Source organism: Choloepus didactylus, chromosome 3 (genome assembly GCF_015220235.1).
Source record: "Choloepus didactylus isolate mChoDid1 chromosome 3, mChoDid1.pri, whole genome shotgun sequence".
NCBI lineage: Eukaryota > Metazoa > Chordata > Mammalia > Pilosa > Megalonychidae > Choloepus > Choloepus didactylus.
In genome coordinates, this window is record NC_051309.1 from 166,720,808 (window position 1) to 166,738,627 (window position 17,820).

The 17,820-nt window shown below is 41.4% G+C and overlaps 1 protein-coding gene and 1 pseudogene across 1 annotated transcript in view; both read left to right on the plus strand.

Annotated features, from left to right (window-relative positions):
• The first annotated feature begins 3,806 nt into the window (after nt 1-3,806).
• The window catches only part of MND1 (meiotic nuclear divisions 1), a 97,244-nt gene continuing 83,230 nt past the window's right edge, over nt 3,807-17,820 (plus strand). Inside the window, exons 1-2 of the mRNA XM_037829088.1 lie at nt 3,807-3,891; nt 15,703-15,768. Of these exons, the coding sequence (XP_037685016.1) occupies nt 3,889-3,891; nt 15,703-15,768 (69 nt within the window). The 5' untranslated portion in view covers nt 3,807-3,888. The remainder of the gene's footprint in view (nt 3,892-15,702; nt 15,769-17,820) is intronic.
• On the plus strand, nt 12,100-13,188 carry LOC119528873 (annotated as a pseudogene).

The window sequence follows — 17,820 nt, forward strand, 5'->3', positions numbered from 1 at the left end:
ATAAGAATAAAAAATAAAAGTAAAAAACAACACCCAAATCATCCCCCCAGATACCCTTCTTAACAACACAAGCTCAGGATGTCAAAAACTATACTTCTTCTTTCCCAAACCATTTCCTCCTTGCTGTTAACTAGTTCTTTTTTCCACCTTTCCTCTCTGGCCTGACATATAATCATTGTAGAACTGCAGATTTCATAATTTCCCTCCCTTTTAACCTTTCTGCCACCAGCCTGGGTCAGCTGCTATTCAATTGCCACACTGAACGAGTCACCCCCTAGCTTCCTCCAGGCCAGGGGCCTCCATTTGCAGTCTTGTTCCAGGCCCCACAAACATTAGGGTTTGTGGACAATAAAAATGTATATTGACAGGTGTAATACAATAAAATAGAGCACCAAGAACTATGGAGATTCAGGGGAGGAAGAGACCACATCCCTCCTCTGATCTCCCACTTATCCAAGCCCCTTCCACCTCCACAAAGAGTCACTCCCTGGGCCCAGGATGTGTACACTGTTGGTGCAGCCTGCCTTCAGGAGGAAAAGCCTGCAGAAATGTCTGCACAGCCCTGGAAAAGGGCTCAGGACCATTCAGACGGTGCCAGCCCACAAACCCTTCTCTTGTCTTACCTATGCATGACTCAGCAGGAGCTACTGGGAGTTCTGAGCTTTCTTCCAGGTCCCACTTAAGGTGCCTCTGGTTCTTTGGACTGGTAGTTCTGGAAGATGTTCTGGAAGCTTCTCAGATGTGCCAGTTTGGATGTATTATGTCCCCCCAAACTCCATGTTTTTTGATGCAGTCTTGTGGGGGCAGACATATTAGTATTGATTAGGTTGGAATCCTTTGAGTATTTCCATGGAGATGTGACTCAACTGTGGGTGAGACTTTTGATTGGATCATTTTCATGGAGGTGTTACCCCACCCATTCAGGGTGAGTCTTAATTGAATCACTGGAGTCCTATAAAAGTGTTCACAGACAGAAGGAGGTGCTTCAGCGAAGAGAGATGCTTTTAAGAACACACAGGAGCTGAGAGTGGAGCTGGAACACAATTTGGGATCAGCAGACACTAGCCACGTGCTTTCCAAGCAAACAGAGGTTTTCCAGATGCCAATGGCCATCCTTCAGTGAAGGTACCCCAGTGATGATGCCTTACCTTGGACACTTTATAGCCTTAAGACTGTAACTTTGTAACCATAAACCCTCTTTATAAAAGCCAATCCATTTCTGGTATTTTGCATTCTGGTAGCATTAGCAAACTGGAAGTTCTGGTGAGTTGAACTCCCCTTATTCAGCAATGACCTCAATAACACATCTTTTGTGACTTTTCCTCCTTTACTGTCTCACCCTCACTGCTTCCTCACTCTTATTTCCCAAATAAATTACCAGCAACAAGACTCTGTTCTGTTTTTCAGGGAACTCAAAAAAGACAGGCAGGGATTCCTGGTTCCCATGTCCCAGGCCTAGAAGGGTGGCCATGAGAAGCAGATAGGCAAGACCCCTTGGTCCTACAGACTCCTTGCACACAAGGAGGGGATGGCTGGAGGACAGCCAAAGTGGTCTTCCAAAAGGCAGGCCTCAGGTAAGGACCCCAGTTGTCTAGACTGAAGGTTAGCATTTACTTAGTGTTTACCATGTGTTAGGCACTGTGCTAGATCTTGGTGATACCAAAATGGTTGGCTTAGCCTTTGCCAAAGAAAGGAGCTTGATATTGTAGGGAAGCCATCCAAGTAAACAATTACAAAATGAATGAGAGGTGCTATGATGAAACTGTACAGAAAGTGCTGTTATACTACAGAAGGGACCTGATCTGTTTGTGGGGTTGGGATGGGGAGGCAGAGAGGAAAAGATTCTTAGAGGCAACATCTGAGTTGTATAATGGATGGGTAAGAGTCAGCCAGGTGAAGAAGGGTTGTTCTCATGCAGTTGAACAGGTATCATAGTCTGGGAGATTAAGGCAGGGATTCCCACAAATGTCACCCTCATGATTTTTGTCTCATCTATATATCATCAGTACAATTAATTTTTCTCAAATCACATTTAAAAAAAAACCTACATACCTATTTGTACAGGTTTGTATACATTATATCCCCCAGAAAAAGCAATGTTTTCTGATGCAATCTTGTGGGGGCAGACATATTAGAAGGGATTAAGTTGGAATGTCTGGATCAGGTTGTTTTCATGGAAATGTGCCCCACCCAACTGGGGTGATGACTCTGATTGGATAATTTCCATGGAGGTGTTACCCCACCCATTCAGGGTGGTTCTAAATTAAATCACTGGAGCCATATAAATGAACTGACAAACAGAAGGAACTCAGTGCAGCTGAGAGTGAGATTTTGAAGAGGAGCTACAGCCAAAAGGGACACTTTTAAGAACACACTGGAACTGAGAGAGGAGCTTCAGCTTACAGAGACATTTTGGAGATGGCCTTTGAAAGCAGACTTTTGCTCCGGTAAAGCTAAGAGAGGACAAACGCCCCAAGAGCAACTAAGAGTGACATTTTTGAGGAGCTGAAGCCTAGAGAGGAACATGCTGGGAGAAAGCCTTTTTGAAACCAGAACCTGGAGCAGGCACCAGCCACATGCCTTCCCAGCTAACAGAGGTTTTCCGGACACCATTGGCCATCCTCCAGTGAAGGTACCCGATTACTGATGTGTTACCTTGGACACTTTATGGCCTTAAGACTGTAACTGTGTAACCAAATAAACCCCCTTTTATAAAAGCCAATCGATTTCTGGTGTTTTGCATTCTGGCAGCATTAGCAAACTAGAATACTATTTTACTCAAATCTTGAGCAATATTTGAGAACTATAAGGTATGGCATGCTAATTGTATTTTTCTATTACATATTAAGGCATATTTATTACATGGCTACCCATTCACTATTTTTAAATCATCTCATGTACCACCTATTGCATTGTACAATAATGCAATATGACGCTAAGAAATATTCTAGGAAACATTGAATTCACGGAGCTCTAAGCAATTCAGTGTACCCCATCCCCCTACCGTAAGCAGCAACAGATCTACAATTCCTATTTTAGATCTAAGTCACTCATGTTTTCGGTAAGATTATTATTGTTTCCAAACAAGTGAATAGTCTGAATTTTCAAGCATCTTCAGGTGAAGAGACCCGAGCTTTTGCTCTGAATTCCTACAGTCAAGTCAAGAAGTGGCTTATTTTCGACCGTTTTTATTTGAAATGCACTGTTCAATTTAAAAACAATGACAAAAACAAAAAACCTAGGGGGAAAAATACAAACAAACAAACGTACTTGAAAAAGATGGAAATGCAGTGGACAGTGGTTGAGAAAGCTGGGAAATTATAAAACAGCAGAAAAGGGAACGAAGGAATCCGCCCCAGACTTTGCAAATCCGGACGGAAGGAGACAACCTTTCCTTCCTGCGCAGCCAAAGTGCCTCTATTTTTCAAGATAAACTGATGCCAGGTTTCCGCTGCGCCAGAAAACGCGTGTAAAAGCAAGCCCTCAAAGACCTTCCTTAAAATAGAGCCACATTCAACACCGAGGAGGTAGGATGCGGAGGCGACTCGGCGCCAAGGTTTGCAGAACCGTGGCGAAGACACCAGACGCAGACAGGCGAGACGCAGCAGACACAGACGGGCGCCGTGGCGCCTACACTCCACGCAGGCCCCGCCCCGCGCGCGGGTTCCTCGCACGAGACTCCGCCCCGGTCGGGCGCTCGCGGGGCCGCCGGAGCCGCTAGGGGCCGCTGTCCGCTGTCCGGGCCAGTGTCAGCCTTCTCTCCCTCTTCCAACTCTTCGCTGCTCCGCCTCTGGGGCGCTGTCGGCGCCAAAATCAAACCCGCCCTGGCCCGCCCCGGCCCTCGCCTCCAGCCCTAGCCCGGCCACCGGAAGACTAGCCGCGCGCGCCATGGTAAGAGCAGAAGGCACGTTGCCGGGTCCCTTCTTGCCCAGTGTGCGGATTTCAGAGCCCCTCGGCGGCGTGCAGGTCCCGCCTGGCGTTGGCCGCCCAGTTGGGCTGCGAGAACGGGCGTCCGGGCCTTCAGAGCGCTGCCGGGGGGTGGCGGCCCGGGCAATGCCGCGGCCATTCGGCACCTCCGGGACGCGCGGGGCAGCCCCCGGAGCGCGCTCTTGAGACCTGTCTCCGCCGCCCGCCTCGGCGTTACCTCCCCGAAGCCCGGGCCTTGGGAGGCGTGGCGCTGGAGGCCCGAGTCCTGAGCCCCTCGGCCCCTGCTCCCGTTGGTCACGGGAGGGAACTCCCTGCTCTTCTGCATCCTACGTCTGTCCCCCAAGCCCACAGAGGTGGGCTAGATTAAAACACCCGAAGTGTTCACGAACGCGACTCGGGTATCTCAGGTTAAAAGAGTTTGTCAAAAAGACCATGAATCACGTCCGAACCTCCAGATTCTGTCACCAAAGGGGCAGCCCCTTCTAAAGAGCAGGGACGGAAAGTGCAAGCCGGAAGGCAGGCAGGTGCGGAAAAGAACTGCGGGACGCGGTGGAACGGCCTATGTCCCAAAAAGCAGGCTCTTGGTTTGTGACAATTGATGACTTTGCAATGTGTAGTGCGACTTTTCCGAATTACTTACAGTTTCAGAAGTAGCAGAATGGATCTTCACATTATGCTAGTTACCTGGTTTCTGTGACAATCCGTTGATTTCCTGAAGGGCAGGAATCTGTCCTTTTGTGCTTCGAACAGCTGGTTTGTATAGGGAGTTTGCACTGCACGGAGTTACTCTTCCTTGCATGACGTGATGGGTTAAGTTTGCTAAGATTCCAAGTCATCTTTCTGTTTGCGAGTTTAATGTCTTTCTATTCATCAAATCGTTTCAATAAACTTTCAGAGTCCCATGCTATTCTTTTCTGCTCCTGTTGACAGAAAATCAATATCTAATTAAGTGAATCTATGATTTTAACATCTTAATTTAGTTAACTGGCCGTTATTTTGCTGAACTGTCCGTGGACAAAGATCTAGGTTGTACAGTATTTGTTTGAAAATACTTGTCCAGATGTATTTGTAACCCATAACGGCCTCTTTGTGGTTAAACTAACAACCCAACCACCTGGGCATAAAATGGTCTAAGAGGCCAAACAGGACCACATTTAAATCTGTTACTCTGTGGTATCATATTTCTCTATTGAGTTACTGGCTTAATTTAGCCTAAAATAGCTAACTACTGAGAACTATGCAGCCCAAAGGCATTAACTTTGTCCTTTTACCTAATCTCTTTACACATAATTTGTCCTCTAATACTAACTGTTTTAATCTATTATTAGCTCTTTTGGGATGCTTACCTCTGGAAATGGAGGAATGTAAATAAATTAGAATAAAATTATTTTCATAAGATAAATCATATTTTTTATGTATGATCAAGAAATAAGTTTAGTGTTATGTTGATCAAACTTTCCTTCTCTCACTCTTTCCTGATTGTGGATTAATAATTGTTTTGATTTGGTTGGGCTTGCTGGGTAACCAGTTATAAGTCCAGGCATATTTTTGGAATTGGAGAGGTGCAATATAGTCTGCCAACTCTAAAGGGCAGCAGATGACATTTACTTTTTAATTTTTCAAAATTTTACTGTGACTGATCAACAGGGTTGAATTTAGAAATTCTGTAGCTTATTGTTGGAGAAGGTTCGTTAGATACATGATAAGTATCTTGAAATGTTTTGGTGACCCTGAAAGCTTAGTTTTCTGAAGGTCTAGTTTTTTTTCTTTTTCTTTTTCTTTTCTTTTCTTTTTTTTTTTTCAGTTTCACTGAGACATATTCACATACCATGCAGGATGCAGTCATCCATGGTGTACAATCAACTGTTCACAGTACCATCACATAGTTGTGCATTCATCACCCCTATTTTTCATTTAGTTTTTGTCCCCATTTTTCTACTCATCTATCCATATACTGGATAAAGGGAGTGTGAGCCGCAAGGTTTTCACAGTCACACAGTCATACCACATGCAAGCCATATAGTTATACAGTCAACTTTAAGAATCACGGTTACTGGGTTGCAGTTTGATAGTTTCAGGAATTTACTTCTAGCTATTCCAATACGCTAAAATCTAAAAAGGATATGTATATAGTGCATAAGGATGCCCTCCAGAGTGACTTCTCCACTCCATTTGAGATCTCTTGGCCACTGAAAGTTTTATTTTGTTTCATTTTGCTTCTCCCTTTTGGTCAAGACAATTTTCTCAATCCCACAGTGCCAGGTCCAGGCTCATCCTCGGGAGTCATATCCTGCATTGCCAGGGAGATTTACACCCCTAGGAGTCAGGTTCTACGTAGTGGGGAGGGCAGTGGGTTCACCTGCGGAGTAGGCTTAGCTAGAGAGAGAAGGCCACATCTGAGCAACAAAGAGGCACTCTGGAGTAGACTCTTAGACACAACCACAAGTAGGCTTAGCCTCTCCCTTGCAGCAACAAGCTTCATAAGGGCAAACCCCAAGACCAAGGGCTTGGCACACCAGATTATCAGACCTCAGTGTTTGTGAGAATATTAGAAATAACCTAGGTGGAGACGTCCAACATTTCCGCATTTCCCCCGAACTCCTCAGGGGGCCCTGCATATATATTTTTATTCTCTGCCAAAATTACTCTGGGATGTATCTGAAGGTCCAGTTTTGAGTCTCCTTACTAATTTGTGTGTGCATTTCTACTTATACTACCAAGGGATTTTTCCTAGTCTCAAGTATTAAATGAGCCTCTTAAATTTTTTGGAGAAATTTCTAAATAAATATGTTAATATGGCATCCTTTTACATTAGTTATTTTAATTCTGGCCGTGATACTCTTGTGGTTAATAAATATTTCTAGTCATAAAGGAGAGGAATGAATTAGACTGAAAACAATGTAAATGAATGATATAGCTCCTCCACGTTTCTTAATTACTCAGAGGTTTTGAGCTGAGTGTTAAGAGCTTTCCTGGAAGTGTGTGCCCCAGGAAACTAGATTCTCATTGTCTGCCTCTGATTTTCAGATTCCTATGAAGTCTGCAGGACTCTCCAAGGAGCTGACTATAATACCAAGATGTTAGGAGCCTTTGAAGCTTTAGGGTCTATTTTCTGCTAATGTAGACACAGACTTTAGGTATTCCCTAAATACCTCATAGCTGCCCGGCCATGACCTCCAGAGTGTAGGCTGAGAAAAGCAGTGTTGTCAACCCTGGGACACAACTGAAGCACCTGAAGGGGTTTTGTAAAATATGCATGCCCAGGCCCCATGCCAGAGAGTCTGATTCAATGGTTTGGTTCTGGGATATTGTGAAAGAAGGGGAGCACAACTCCGTCTTCAGTGTCCATGCAAAAGAAAGTTTTATTCTCATTTCTACAGGTTTTTATAGCATACAAGGTAGTCTTCTACGTGACTGCTCTCAGGCATTTCAGGGAGGGTACATTTTTTCTAAAGCCATGAGGTGCATTTACATATCTTTAGTCTTAAAGGACAGTTTCTTTGGGGGCTAGACAGGAAACAGCAGGGGCAGGGGGCAGGGGGCAGGAGGCAGGAGACTGGAGCACAGAAGGAGCCCAGCAAGAGCTCAGAAACTATTCCCCTATCTAAACTGCAGTCCGCTTTCAGGCATGCAAAACCTTTGGCCTTTTCCCATTCTGGAGCCCGCCTTCAGGCTTCCAGATTTTGGGAAATGGGCCCTATGTATAATCTATCGAGCCAGGGGACCTTCTGTGTTTCCACAGGATATGCCTGGGCATTGGTATTTTTTCAAAACTCCCCAGATGATTCTGTTGTATAGCTGGGTTTGAGAACCACTGAACTAGAGAAATGAGATGAAGCAGCCTTCTAATCATTGTATGAATTTCTTGCTTGGTTTATCCAGATACTGCAGAGTCCTCTGTAAAGGGAGGATGATGAAGCATTGTTGGACTCTAGCTCTCCACCCTGGGTTTGGTGAACAGGTTGGTAAGGTTTCCTGGAACTTGCCTACCTGAGAGTACCCTGATTGTTCCCTCCAGGCAGGACAATCCATTGTTGTGCTGGTTTGGATGTATTATGTCCCCCAAAACACCATGTTCTTTGATGCAATCTTGTGTCGGCAGATATAATTGGTGTTGATTAGATTGGAATCCTTTGATTGAGTGTTTCCATGGAGATGTGACTCATTCAACTGTGAGTGAAACGTTTGATTGGATAATTTCCATGGAAGTGTTCCCCCACCCATTCAGGGTGGGTGTTAATTGGATCACTGGAGTTGTATAAAGGAATTCACAGACAGAGGAGGAGCTGCAGCTGAGAGACACATTTTGAAGACCCCCTTTGGAAGCTGACACTGACCTTTTGAAGAACACAACCCAGGAGGAGGCAGATACCCAGAGAGGAACGTTGTGGGAGAAAGCCATTTTGAAACCAGAACTCCAAAGCAGACGCTGGCCACGTGCCTTCCCAGCTAATGGGTTTTCCGGATGCCATTGGCTATCCTCCAGTGAAGGTATTGGATTGATTGTTGATTCCTTACCTTGGACACTTTATGGCCTTAAGACTGTAACTGTAATCAAATAAACCCCCTTTATAAAAGCCAATCCATGTCTGGTATTTTGCAAAAGGCAGCATTTGCAAACTGAAACAATGGTTATCATAGAATTCCTATTATTATGAGGGGCAGCTGGGCTTCAGAGTTTGAGCATCCTCAGATTTTAGGGTTGGAGAATTTTGATATGAATTTACCTTGGAGATAAAGCAAGTCACACAAATTTGTTTCCCACTGCAAGTATAAGTTATGTTTACACTCATTATATAGTTGTCCATTCCATGTGCAATAGCATCTTGTCTTAAAGAAACAACAAACATACCTTAATTAAAAATACTTTATTGCTAAAAAATGCTATCATCTGAGCCTTTAGCGAGTCATAATCTTTTTGTTGGTGAAGGGTCTTGCCTTGATGTTGAAGGCTGATGGCTGATCAGGGTGGAAGTTGCTGAAGGTAAGGGTGGCTGTGGCAATTACTTAAAATAAGAAAACAATGATGTTTGGTTCATTGATTGAATCTTCCCTTCAAGAAATATTTCTCTGTAGCGTGCAGTGCTATTTGATAGCATTTGCCTACAGTAAAACAGGATTCAGTCCTCTCAAATACTGTGGCTGTTTTATTGACCAAGTTTATATAATATTCTAAATCCTTTGTTGTCATTTCAACAGTGTTCACAGCATCTTTACCAGGAGTAGATTCCATCTCAAGAAACTATTTTCTTTGCTCATCCATAAGAAGCAACTCCTCATTCTTTCAGATTTTACACGAGATTGCAGCAATTCAGTCACATCTTCAGGTTCTACTTCTAATTCTAGTTTTCTCGTTATTTCTACCACATCTGCAATTACTTTCTCTACTGATGTCTTGAACCCCTCAAAGTCATCTATGAGGATTGGAATCAACTTCTAAATTCCTGTTGATATTTTTATCTCCCATGAATTATGAATGTTCTTAACGGGATCTAGAATGGTGACTCCTTTACAGAAAGGGTTTACTTTGCCCACATCCATCAGCTCAATCGCTATTTATGGTAGCTATAGCCTTACAAAATATGTTTCTTAACCCAATAGAAAAATAGTAAAAATAGTAAAAATAGATGCTAACTATTCATAAGATACATTAACCCAATAGAAAAATAGTAAAAATAGTAAAAATAGATGCTAACTATTCATAAGATACATTGAATCATTTCAACTTTCAAAAGTTGAAAGTTGAAATGACTCCTGATCCATTGGCTGCAAAATGGATCTTGCGTTAGCAGGCCTGAAAACAACATTAATCTCATTTATGTCTCCATCAGAGCTCTTGGGTGACCAGGTACATCGTCAATTAACAGTCACCTTTTGAAATGATTTTTTTTTTCAGTAGGTCTCAAGAGTAGGCTTAAAATGTTCAGTAAACCATGTTGTAAACAGATGCGCTATCATCCAGGGTTTGTTTTTCCATTTATAGAACACAGGCAGAGTAGATTTCACATAATTCTTAAGGGCCTTAGGATTTTCAGAATGGTAAATGAGTATCGGCTTCAACTTAAAATCACCAGCTGCATTAGCCCTTCACAAGAGAATCAGCCTGTCCTTTGAAGGTTTGAAGTCAGGCATTGACTTCTCCTCTCTAGCTATGAAAGTCCTAGATGGCATCTTCTTCCATTAGAAAGCTGTTTAGCCTTAAACTGAAAATCTGTTGTTTAGTGTAGCCACTTTCATCAATGATCTGAGCTAGTTCTTCTGGTTACCTTGTTGCAGTGTCTACATTAGCACTTGCTGTTTCACCTTGCACTTTAAAAAAAAATTTGCATTTCTTTAATTACTAGTTTAAGCATGTTTACATATGTTTAAATGTTAGACATATATATGTATATGTATATATGTATCTTATGAATACTTAGCATCTATTTTTACTATTTTTCTGTTGGGTTTTTGATCCTTTGACCCTTAATTTTTTTTAAACAGTTTTATTCACACACCATACAATCCATGCAAAGTGTACAATCAGTGTCTCTTGGAATAATCAGAGTTGTACATTCATCACTGCAGTTGATTTGAGAACCTCTTCATTGCTCCAAAAAGAAAAATCCCATACCCCTTATTCCACCCGAATATTAACACTTAGCATTGGTATAATGCCTTTGTTAACAGTTGATGAAAGAATATTACAATATCACTGTTAACTATTGTTCATAGTTTGCACTAGTTGTGTTTTTTCCCCATATACCACCCTGTTATTAACACCTTGTAATAGTGACGTATGTTTCTTCTAGTTCATGGAAGAACATTCTTATGTGTGTACTATTAATCATAGTCGTCATCTACAACAGGGTTCACTAAGTTATACAGCCCCATGTTTTATCCTTTAGCTTTCCTTCTAGTGACTAACATGACCCTAAATTTTGCCTTTCAGCCACAATCACACCTTTAATTCTGCGCTCATCTTGCACTTTTATGTTATGGAAATCGCTTCTTTTCTTAAACATCATGCATCAACCTCTGCTAGCTTCAAACTTTTCTGCTGCAGCTTCCTCACCTCTCTCAGCCTTCAGAGAATTGAAGGGAGTTAGAGCCTTACTCTAGATCAGGTTTTGGCTTAAGGAAATGTTGCTTGTTTGATCTATCCAGACCATTCAAACTTTCTTCATATCAGCAATAAGTCTATTTCACTTTCTTATCATTCTTGTATTCTCTGAAGTAGTACTTTTAATTTCCTTCAAGAACTTTTCCTTTGCATTCACAACTTGGCTAACTGGCACAAGAAACCTATCTTTCAGCCTGTCTTGGCTTTTGACATGCCTTCCTCACTAAGCTTAATCCTTTCTAACTTTTGATTTAAAGCAAGAGTCATGGGACTCTTCCTTTCACTTGAACACTTAGAGGCCATTGTAGGGTTATTAATTGGCCTAATTTAGGTATTGTATCTCAGGGAAGGCACATGGTTGGCATCTGCTTTGGAGTTCTGGTTTCAAAATGGCTTTCTCCCGGGACGTTCCTCTCTAGGCTTCAGCTTCTCTCCAAAATGTCACTCTCGGTTGCTCTTGGGTCGTTTTTTCTCTCTTAGCTTCTCTGGAGCAAAAGTCTGCTTTCAACAGCTGTCCTCAAACTGTCTCTCATCTGAAGTTCCTGTGCATTCTTCAAAGAGTCCCTCTTGGCTGTGTCTCCTCTTCAAATGTTCACTCACAGCTGTACTGAGTTCCCTCTGTCAGCTCATTTATATGGCTCCAGTGACTCAGACCCACCCTGAATGAGCGGAGCAACACCTCCATGGAAATTATCCAATCAGAGTCATCACCCACAGCTGGGTGGGGCACATTCCAAAGAAACACTCAAAGAAATCTAATCAACACCGATAGTCTGCCCACGCAAGATTACATCAAAGATTATGGCGTTTGGGGGAGACAATATATTCAAACTGGCACACAGCCTAAAGGAAGTCTTCCTGGAGAAAGAATGCCTAAACTCAAGTCTAGGGACACATTTTGTAGTTTTGTGTTTGCAGGAGAAGAAAGGTGTTTTAGACAGAGGGAACAGCATTTTTTAAAAAGGTACCGAGCACTACTTCGCTGGACTCCTTGGTAGTCTGTCAGCGGGAGATTCTTGTCGCTGTCCCTTCGCCTCCTCCAGTCTCGCAAATTCCTACAAAACCCTGTCATGCGTGAGTGCATCTCCATTCACGTTGGCCAGACTGGTGTCCAGATTGGCAATGCCTGCTGGGAGCTCTACTTCCTGGAACACGGCATCCAGCCCGATGGCCAGATGCCAAGTGACAAGACCATTGGGGGAGGAGATAACTCCTTCAACACCTTCTTCAGTGAGACCAGTGTCAGCAAGCATGTGCCCAGGGCAGTGTTTGTAGACCTAGAAACCACGGTCATTGAAGAAGTTTGCACTGGCACCTATTGCCAGCTCTTCCACCATGAGCAGCTCATCACAGGCAAGGAAGATGCTGCCAATAACTATGCCTGTGGGCACTATACCATTGGCAAGGAGATCATTGACCTGGTTCTGGACAGAATTCTTAAGCTGGCTGACCAGTGCACAGGTCTTCAGGTCTTCTTGGCCCAACCTACACCAACCTTAACTGCCATATTTGCCAGATTGTGTCCTCCATCACTGCTTCCCTCTGGTTTGATGGTGCCCTGAATGTTGATCTGACAGAATTCCAGACAAACCTGGTGCTCTACCCCCGCATCCACTTTCCTCTGGCCACATATGCCCCTGTCATCTCTGCTTACCATGAACAACTTACTGTAGCAGAGATCACCAATGCTTGCTTTGAGCCAGCCAACCAGATGGTGAAATGTGACCCTCGCCACGGTAAATACATGGCTTGCTGCCTGTTGTACTGTGGTGACATGGTTCCCAAAGATGTCAGTACTGCCATTGCCACCATCAAGACCAAGTGCACCATCCAGTTTGTGGACTGGTGCCCCACTGGCTTCAAGGTCAGCATTAATTATCAGCCTCCCACTGTGGTGCCTGGTGGAGACCTGGCCAAGGTCCAGTGAGCTGTGTGCATGCTGAGCAAACACCACAGCCATGGCTGAAGCCTGGGCTTGCCTGGACCACAAGTTTGACCTGATGTATGCCAAGCGTGCCTTTGTTCATTGGTACGTGGGTGAGGGGTTGGAGGAAGGAGAGTTCTCTGAGGCCCGTGAGGACTTGGCTGCCCTTGAGAAGGATTATGAGGAGGTTGGAGCCGATAGTTGTGAGGGACAGGATGAGGGTGAAGAGTATTAACTACGTGCTGCAGTTTTACACACTCCATTGTCTTGGGGCTGTCTTATTTCCATTCTATGAAACTGTCTATTGTGGTTTTACACTGTCAATAAAAGTGATGTTTTCATTTAAAAAAAAAAAAAAGAAGGTACCAAAACAGGAAGGAGTATGCTGTGAATGGAAAATTATAAGCAGTTTTTGTATTACAGCTCAAGTTGCTTGGTTTTTGATATTGCTGTGGTAAAGTGAGGTGGGGAGTGGTAGAAGAGGCTGTGAGAGTTAGGTTGAAAGTCAGGTGAAGGGCCCTAATATACCTTTCTAGGGGTACTTGGATACTTTTGGGTGATTGGGAGCTACTAGAAGGTTTTAAGCAGGATATAGACATGATCAGATTTGCCCTTTGGCAGAGTGGAATGTGGATTTAAGAGGGTGAGACAGAAAATGGGGCTAGGGGACTAGAAGTTTGTTAGAGGAGATAACGAGGACTTGAAATGAGGTAGTGTTAGTAAGGCTAGAGCAGAGAGGATAGATTCGAGAAATAGTTATGCACTAGAATTGGCAAGACTTGGTGATAGGTTTAATGTGGAATCAGAGATGAAGGAATTTAGGATGACTGCCAGGACCGCTGGCTTGGGTAATCAGGTGGTATCTAACTGAGATTGTACAAGAGTTTTGGGGAGTAGGTGTGGAAGAGTTCAGTTTCAGTCCTACTGAGTTTGAAGCCTGTCCAGCAGGCAGGTAGACACATGAGTTTGATGTTGAGGAGCATACTCAGGGAGGGATGTAAAGATAGGAGGTATGAGTATAAGTGTAGTTAAAACCATGAAAGCAGATGAGATCAAAGAAACGATGTGAAGAAATAAGGGGATCAAGCCTGGGGAACAGCAGGAAAAATATAAACATAGAAGCTCTTTACTCATACAACTCATAAAAAAATGCCTAATAATTTTTATTGCCATAGAAATAAGATTTAGTAGTTTTTTTGTGTTCTGCATGTAGAATGAAGACTATTTGCAGGTACTCTGGTATGTATTAAGAATGGCAATTTCAAATCCCTTTCCCCATTTTTGTAAGTTCACATATTCTGATCAGATAGGATCAGTCTTTAATTGTTGTTTTACTTAAATCTGTTTTTTTTTTGTTTTTTTTTATTAAATTCAGTTTTATTGAAATACATTCACACACCATACAATCATCCATGGTATACAATCAACTGTCCACAGTATGATAACATAGTTATGTGTTCATCATCACAATCTATCTCTGAACATTTTCCTTACATCAGAAAGAACCAGAACAAAAATAAAAAATAAAAGTGAAAAAAGAACACCCAAATCATCCTCCCCATCCCACCCCTAAATCTGGTTTTTAAGTGGTATAAAGTGTTTCGAAGTTCTTACTAAACAATTTTTGTTTCCCTATAATTCTGTGCAATTTTTGAGAAGGATACAGACCACTTAAAACACTTTAGTGTAGAATCCTTTATTAGAGTTCTAGAGATGATTGTTTTTGCTCTTTCTCTCTTTCTTTTCCTGCCTATCTTTGTATTGAGAATATTTGGGTCTTTTTTGTTTTTTTAATTTAGACTTGAGATTTATGTGTGTGTACACACACACACACACACACACACACACATTCCATATGGAATATATAGTCAAATTTATTAACATACATTTCAGTTACATATTAATTATCTTAATTTCAAATTGGTTAAAGGGTAGTTGTAGAATAGTAGTAATCTGAAATAGACTTCCATTGTCCACTTGGATAGATTTTTCCTCCCTCCAGTTTACCCTCCACATTGCTACTACAATTATCTTACAAAATGTAATTCTAATCTTGACACTCCCCTGCTTTAGGAATCTAACTCCTCTTGGTCTAGAATAAAGTCCATTCTCCTTGCAGGGACAGTCACCCTCCCATAATCTGACCCCAGACAACTTTTCTCATCTCATCTGCCACTCCTCCTATGTTTCCTATACAGTAACCATCCCAGAGTGCTTGTCACTCTGGAGCATTCCATGTTCTTCCACAATACTCTGGCTTTGTGCGATCTGCCTAGGACACAGTTCTCCCCACCTCTCAACTTGCTAAAATCCTCTTCATCTCAAGCACTTCTAGGTGATACTTCTCCCTCCCCAGAGTAAAAACAGTTCATACTATCCTGGGTATTTTTATAGCAATTTGTGCATGTAGCACTTCATCAGTTATAAGTAGTTATATCTATATATATTTTTTGAAAAGTTGTAAGCCTTTTGAAGGTAAATGCAATGGCTTATCATTGGTTCATTTGATAAATAATTGAATTTCTACAAAATGCCAGACTGTATCTCAATCACTATTCTTCTTCTATTGGCAACACCTACCACAAGGGTTGGCTTGTAGATGTATAGTAGTTAAATGAGTCTTCAGGCCTGGCTCTAATAGTATCAAACCTCTGCTGAGATGAGTCAAGACCATGCATAAAATTTGAATAATGTTTCAGACCAAGTTGTTTTAAAATTCAGTGCTTACTTTTTTACTTTTGTGCTTTAGTCGAAGAAAAAAGGGCTGAGTGCTGAGGAAAAGAGAGCCCGCATGATGGAAATATTTTTTGAGACGGTAGGTCATTTTCCTTAAGATTTTTAATATTTTTCACAATTTTCATGTTTAGTTATGTCTTCCATTGTTAACCGCACCTTCCTTCTTCATTAGAGATCAATACTGACCAATTTCCTCAAGAACAGATAAAATTCCACAAACATTTGTGGCTCTTGTGAGCTACCGAGTATAAAGAATTATATCTCACTATAGGTTGATGTAGAATCTCTTCTATCCAGGCTGTCTACACTCTGGATTCAGAATTATCTTTCTGAACCATATATTTGATTATATCCCCTCTCTACCTTAAAATATTGATAATAATAATCAAAATAGGTCACATTTACCGAGTGCTTACCAGGTGCCAAGCACTGTTCTAAGCACTTGTCATAGACTATCTCATTTCATTCTTTTATCAACCCTGTGAAGTAGGTACTATTGTTGTTATCTCCATTTTACAGGTGAGGACACCTGAGTCACAGATGACCAAAGAAAACTTGTCCTGGATCTCAAAAAATAGAAGCTTAGGGAGAATTACCTGATTTTAGAGGCAGTGCTAAATAGTGCCTGTTTGCATTTATAGATTTTTCTATTGTGTAACACACATATGATGGTACACAGTTCCCTTTAATTAAGTCCAGGTATTGTGCCTGCCGTTAACAGGAAATATGTTTGAAGTTTTAGCTTCTCATTGCAGAGCCAGGATTTAGACCCAGTCACCTGGCTCTAGAGCCTATTCTCTTCATCTAGTGGCTGTATAGTGGCTTTTCTTTGCCTCCAGGTTAAAGTCCAAACAAATCTTTGACCTACAGAAAAGATTAACTTCATATGACTTAGCCTGATACTTGACAGGATCTTGCAAGCCCAGTCTGGCCCCAACACACTGGCTATTTTAGTTATATATAAATGTGAAGAAGATGGGGAAAACTGGTAAAATAGAACATGAAATAAATAAAATCCCTTTTCATTTTAATAGTGTAGATTCTCAGTAAAGATAGCAAAATATTCTTGGGAACTTTTAAACTATTTGTCCTCTAGGAGTAATCTTACTATATTTAAAAGTCATTGCAATTCAGAACAGAGGTATCATATTAATAGTGAGGATATGATTAGGAAAATAAATTGATAAAGTTTGTATGTGAGGATTATGACAATTTATTGTTCTGCTGAGCTGAATTATTTTTCTTATGGCTTCAGAGCAAGAAAAGTAGAATGAATTTCTACCACAGAAAGGAAAGATAAGGATAGTGGTGGGTTGTTTTTTTTTTAATTTTTTACAATATTGTTCATTTTCTTAAAGATTAAAATTTACTATTTCTGATTTCCTTCAATTAATAACATTATAACAGTAATGACTATGACACTAGTGAGTATCCACAGCTTAAAGAAGTTCAGTAGTCAGTGAGTTTTTTTGTAAAGCTAGGGGTTAATTGTATTAATTAATTAATTAATTTAAGTCAATTCGTATGCTTCCTTTACTATATTATAGCCTAATCAGTTGACATTTATTTATTTAGCCTGCCAGTTTTTTAATGGAGTTGAAAAGCACAACAGATTTGGGAAAATAATGGAGATTTCTTATTTATTAGTAAATAATTACTTTCTTCTTTCATGAATGGGATATGGTGTATCAGTAATCCAAACTGATGTTATAAGATGACAAACATTAAATATAAGTCCTTCAACAATTAAAAGTACATCAACAGTGTGGTTTAGAGAGGAAAGAATAAGGGTTAAATAAATCTGAACTCTGTGCTGCTCCTGGAAGTTCAGTTCCCTTGGTCAGTTCATTTTATTTCACCAGGCTTCACTCCCTTTGACTAAAAAATAAGAGTTTGGGCTAAGTAATTGCCTTCAGTTAGAAATAATAAATCTGTTAAGTATGATATAGGATAAGCGAAGTATTTTTTGTGTTTTCTTTAAACCAAACTGTCAGAAAAGCTGATTATTTCATGTTAAAAAATGATGCACCATCACTAGTTTTATACTTCAGTAGGAAGATGTTCTTTATGCTCTATTTTCAAGTACTTTAAAGCATTGTAGGTTCAGGCAAAAGTCTATCCATTTTAAGTT